Consider the following 5,332-nt stretch of genomic DNA (forward strand, 5'->3'; position numbering starts at 1 on the left):
TCCGGTTATATACTATCATCTTGATCAATAGCCAGTCATAAAAATCCTTCCAAGAACGCATAATTGTTCTAGTAAAGTGTACAGTCACTGGTTAAAATATTAAACTATAATCAAGAGGTCTAGTAGTTGGATGGCAGGCACGGAATTGGGAGGGAGTCATATGGACAAAACGCCTGTTGAAAAAGTCAAGTGGTGAGAGTGGTTTGGGCAGGCCTCCTAAAATTGTCGTTTACGACGAAATAAACAAATTAGTTTATTTTGTCGTCCTCGCCAGTGTTAGTTTGTCGTCTTACACATAAAGGCGGTTTAAGGTGCCAAAAACGTCCATTTTAAGGTGCCAAAAGGGATCGTCGTGATGTTTATACTACTGGCATCATCGTTTTCTGCTTGGCCTGGACGACACCTTCCAGGGACAGATACATCCGTGCGATTCTCGTCCATCTCCCATGTGAGGATGGAGATATCGCTCTCGTCAGCGACGGTATTGGCGAAGCAGAGGTGGCCAGGCGGCCACTGAAGGCGCACAGGTGGTTACACTTCCCAGGACAGACGCTCCAGGCGTCGTCGAAGATTGTGTTCTAGTCGTGCGAGTCAATGGCTGGGCGCGGAATCTCGTCGTTGTGATAATACTTCTTCAGTGCCTCGAGCTGATCGATCTCCTCATCTAGTGCGGTGTGAGCACGTCGTACCCACACGCCATGTAGCACCGGCGGTGCGTCGGTTTCCAGCGGATTATTGCTATCATCACGATCGGTACGAAGCCCCTGATCACCGTGATGGTGTACTCGACAATTTCGCGGACGACGACGACTTGCTCGTCCGGGTTCAGCTTGTCGTAGCACTTCCTGGCAAATGAACAATCGAGTCGACCAAGATGGGCATCGAATCAAACGACTCGTGCTCCTCGTCGTTGAACTCGCCCTGGTCCACGATCGCGACGTTGAGCATATCTGTCACCGTGCCGACCTGCGCGTAGATGTGCAACGCCTACTGCACGATGCGCAGGGACCGGCTCGGCAGAATGGCGAACGTGATGTTGACGACATCGATGATCGGGGCGATGCAGAACGTCATGAGCCACCGTTCGCAGGTCGCGCGTTGTCCGGACGTTTCTCAACGCTGAACTCCATCGGCTCTAGGCGGTTGCTCTTCTGGATCGTGAGTAGGCGGCCGAGGTGGGTCCACTGGTTTGACTGCTTGGGACACTGACGTTCATGCGCTTCGTGAGGTTGGTCTGCTGATACATGAAGATCGCGAAGGGCCGGTGAATTTGATTCACGTGCCATCTGCCACGCACTCCGTGGCCTGCTTGACGACTAGATCGATTTCGTGCGGTGCGCACCAGATCCGGAGAACTCGGTTCTCGGCGGTCGCTACCATACGCGTGACATCCTGAAAGGGTGTGTTCGCCTTCTTCTTGGGCGGCATGAGGTTGCTTGTGCTGTGTAAGGCCCGTGGAATCACGTCCTCAAACTGTATCAGAGCTTTCTCTGCTGAATTAAAAAAAACCTAATTTTTCGTCCCACTAGGCACGGCAGAGACAACGGCCATCAGCGAGCGCAGCAAGCACATCGAAGTGCGGCACCATTGGATTCGCCAAGTCATTGTAGCTGGCCGCCCGAGCGTCCACCACGTTGGTAGAGCCGACCAACTCGCCGACGCACTCACTGAGATACCGACCCGGCACTCAATCGACAACTTCAAGACCCCCAGGTCCCCCCAATCAGGATCAAGGAATCAAAAGGTCGACCAATCAAGGCGCGTCGTGTGCTCGTTCTACTGGCACTTCTCGTCCTCAGGTATCAACATAGGCGAGTGTTGAGGAATGTTGGTCCCATGACCCATACTCGATCATGTCAGCCCCTCCACCATATGTATCACACATACAAGAACCAAGACAGAGACGTCAAGGACTACAAAGTCCATTCAATAGGCAAGACTAACCACCTAATCACTTTTTGGTATTACCAAGGCTTAACCAGCCTCGGTCGATACTCCTCGCAACATGACCGATGTACTAACTAGCCTTGCTTTGCAGGTACCTTATTCACAACTAGCACGTTGTCACTCACTTCGCCTTTTACCTTTGAATATTCCAACGTTTTGGTATCGGTGTTGAAGTGGTTGAGATACAACAAAGAATTCTTTAGTCAAAGTCTCCTGTTGCCCACAAGTTTGTGTGCATCTAGTCGTGTTTGATCTCTCTCGTTTGCAGCGATCTACATTTTACTCGTACACAGCACCTGTTCGTTCTCTGTGACTAACATACCCCCGAGAGAATGTCGTCTCCACCGGGAACGGCTGGTCTGGGGCTCCGACGCACCGTCTCTCAAGAGTGCAATACGCACCCACGATGTCGTTGCCGTTCGCGGCCTACCCCCCAGAAATCGCTGCCGTTCAGCGGTTGGGTCAGCACCTGGGCAATCAAGTGCAGGCAGCTGTCCACGAACAATCCGCGCGGCTGGACGACGCGCAGAATGCTGTCGGCGCCCAGACGCGACATACCTACGAGCAAATGGTGCACCTGCACCATCAATAACAGCTGCATTCGCAGCAGCAAATGAAAATGAACAATCGTCTGATGGCTGAGCTAGAGGAGCAGCGCCGCCGACAAGAAGTCCTCGTCGATCAGCAGCACGCACAGAAGAAGCAGACTGAGGCCCACGAGCAAGGTTTGCACCAAGCTGCCGCCGCGTCTGTCAAGCACGGCGGGCAGCTGGAGGAGATGCGACGTCGAACTAGCGCCCGTTGGCATGCCTTCTCGGGGACCTCGGTGCCGGCTGTTGCATGGCCGACAACTGCCCCCGGAGACCCCGTTTTTATCACACACTAAAAAAATACACACAAACTTTCACGAAAACCACATAGAAAACACATGGGCTTCCATTACCAGTATTCATTGGGGATGATCCCAAGGGAGTATAATCATGTGTTTGTTTACTGGCGTGTCATCAGGTACTCTTATGGTCAGTCACACACTTTATTAATTGAGTTTTGGGTTGGGACGCCGTGACAGAGTACTCTTGAGTGACTGTACCGGTAAATTCAAAGATGTAGTACTACTATGGACTGATAGTATTAGTAAAATTAATGTGCACTGAATTCTCAGTGTAATTTAACACGAACCGACGACAGCACCAACCACTACATTGACGACCACCACACTTGTCAATGTAGTGGCTGGTGGTTGGTGCTGACACGGCTGTGGCGTCTGCCGTCGTTGAGTATTCCTTCCTCAACGACGGCAGACGCCATCGCCATGTCAGCACCAACCACCATGCAGCCCCGCACACGAATGAACCACGCAAGGGGGTCGACTACCACACCACTACGCATGTGCATGCAGGCATCTGCTCCCATGCCATCATGGTAGCGACCCAGACTGGCATGGTGTTGCCTGGCATGGAACGTACAGAATATGGTGAGCCGAATTCGTCGGGGAAATGCTGAAGCCAACGTGTTTCCTTTGCGTGGAGACCGCGACATGCGAAACTAAGTAGACTTTGTCTAGTACTTAGTAGGATGCTGCACACCTTAATTTGAATACAACTCTCTATGTTCATTACTGTTACGGACACTAAAATTAAGCTACACGATAATCACATTTAATTCCTATTGGTTAGGCATGTTCGACTTAAGCCAATCGAAATCCATTCCTATTTTCAGCTTATTATTTATCGTATTCTAATTTTGGCCAATGTCAGCACTCTAAACAACGGAACCCTCATGTCATTGGATGTTTATCAAATATTGTCAGAACTTTCGTCCAATGACACCCGTCTATTTCCCTAAAATTTATCGGATACGGTAGCACTAATTATTCCTTATTTATCAAGTAAGAGTATAGCTCACACGGGTAGAGCATTGGGGTTACAACCCAAAGGTTGCGGGTTCAAATCCCGCACAGGGTATTAGTTTGGGGAATAATGGGGGACAATAGAGTGAGCACCGCTAGAACTGCGAAAGCGACCATGGTGTAAATATTCTGTTGTGCAACGTTACTTCGCATTCTGGGATGGGTACCTTCGGGAAGCCATAATTCCGGTGGATGAAATGTCACACTGTCCAACAGTTGAAGCACTAACCACCCGAGTCCTAGGGAGAAGTAACAGCACAGCAGCTCATTCGGCGAATAATCTTTTTTTCTTTGTGACAAGCGACAGTAGTACTAGTAGTACTACTTTAAAATTATGACAATTCACAGTAACATGCGGTGACTATAACATAATGACAACATGATGATAGCATGATGACAGCATGATTGCTGTATCACTGAAGTTATATTTTTCCCAAGGGATCGATCCCAATTTGTCCGCAAGCTGGAAATGGATGGGTCAGATGTTTTCTATTTCCGTCGTAACTGGTCAGGAATTTTGGTGTGGATTAGGCATTTTTGTGTGGAATTCGGCGAATTGTGTGTTGTGCTCGGCGAAGTTTGTGTGGAACTCGGGATTTGTATTGTGTTATTGGGTCGTGTGTGTTTTTCGTTAAATTTGTGTTTTTTTCGGTCATTTCTGTGTGGATTTCGTTATTTAGTGTGTGATAAAAAAAGGTCCTCCTGCCCCCGCGGTCGCGGGAGACCAAGTCGTCCATGGGTTCCAAGAGGTGACGATGGCCGCGTCGTTTAGCGGCATCACCAAGGTGCAGATGCGCAAGTTCATGGACCAGTACGAGGCGTACGCCCGTGAAGTTAACATCGCGAACGCAAAGCGCCCTGTTGGTGCTCACATCCAGCGCACGCCGCTGAGCGCATGCATCGACCCGTTATCGGTCGAGCGCATCGCGTACTGGGAGATCGGGAAGGCCAGTGATGAGCTGACGGAGGAGGACTGGAAGGTTTTCTTCCTTGGTGCCAAGCACTACGATGCTTTGGACATGTCCAAGTTGGTCGCCGCGATGGCCAAGCTTAAGATGGACACGACCGTGCAGTCCGCCGAGTCCCGGGTGTCAAAATTAGTCTAGGATTTCGAGGCGATACTCGTGCGCCTCTCAATGGAGGGGTTTGCGGAGGCCGAGCCATAACTAACTGTCAACTATCTCGTCGCGGCCATGCAGCCACCGGCCGTGCGCGCCCGTGTCAAGGAGCTCATGAAGTTGAACGAGAAACGCAGCCTCAAGAAGGACGCGCGCGATTTCAAGCGCTGGCTGGCGGACTACATGGGTCGCTACGGCGACTTCGAGCCGCTGATGGCCGCGGCGGTGCTCGCCATCTCCAAGCCCGACAAGTTGCCCGCGGCGACCAAGACCCTCAAGGCTAGGAAGGCCCCCAAGGTCGTGGCCGTCGTGAACGTCGATAAGGTCCCGAAGTCGAACTTCACCCAAGAGAAGCTTG

At 51.0% G+C, this 5,332-nt stretch overlaps 3 protein-coding genes and 1 non-coding gene across 4 annotated transcripts; 3 read left to right on the top strand and 1 right to left on the bottom strand.

Annotated features, from left to right (window-relative positions):
* Window positions 1-664: 664 nt before the first annotated feature.
* Window positions 665-948, bottom strand: H257_19179 (hypothetical protein; the record flags this gene model as incomplete). Its single annotated transcript, XM_009848324.1, has 2 exons — window positions 665-845; window positions 893-948. The coding sequence occupies 2 exons, from the start codon at window positions 946-948 to the stop codon at window positions 665-667; spliced, it is 237 nt and encodes a 78-aa protein (XP_009846626.1).
* Window positions 949-1,021: 73 nt separating this feature from the next.
* On the top strand, window positions 1,022-2,539 carry H257_19180 (hypothetical protein; the record flags this gene model as incomplete). Its single annotated transcript, XM_009848325.1, has 4 exons — window positions 1,022-1,082; window positions 1,167-1,334; window positions 1,530-1,799; window positions 2,277-2,539. 4 exons carry the CDS (start codon window positions 1,022-1,024, stop codon window positions 2,537-2,539), a joined length of 762 nt encoding a protein of 253 aa, XP_009846627.1.
* A 1,302-nt stretch (window positions 2,540-3,841) lies between these two features.
* H257_19181 lies at window positions 3,842-3,906 on the top strand. Its single transcript has one exon. It is a non-coding gene; the product is annotated as a tRNA-Val (tRNA).
* A 705-nt stretch (window positions 3,907-4,611) lies between these two features.
* On the top strand, window positions 4,612-4,962 carry H257_19182 (hypothetical protein; the record flags this gene model as incomplete). Its single annotated transcript, XM_009848326.1, has 1 exon — window positions 4,612-4,962. The coding sequence occupies one exon, from the start codon at window positions 4,612-4,614 to the stop codon at window positions 4,960-4,962; it is 351 nt and encodes a 116-aa protein (XP_009846628.1).
* Between the last annotated feature and the right edge of the window lie 370 nt (window positions 4,963-5,332).

Source organism: Aphanomyces astaci (assembly GCF_000520075.1).
Source record: "Aphanomyces astaci strain APO3 unplaced genomic scaffold supercont1.390, whole genome shotgun sequence".
NCBI classification, from domain to species: domain Eukaryota; phylum Oomycota; class Saprolegniomycetes; order Saprolegniales; family Verrucalvaceae; genus Aphanomyces; species Aphanomyces astaci.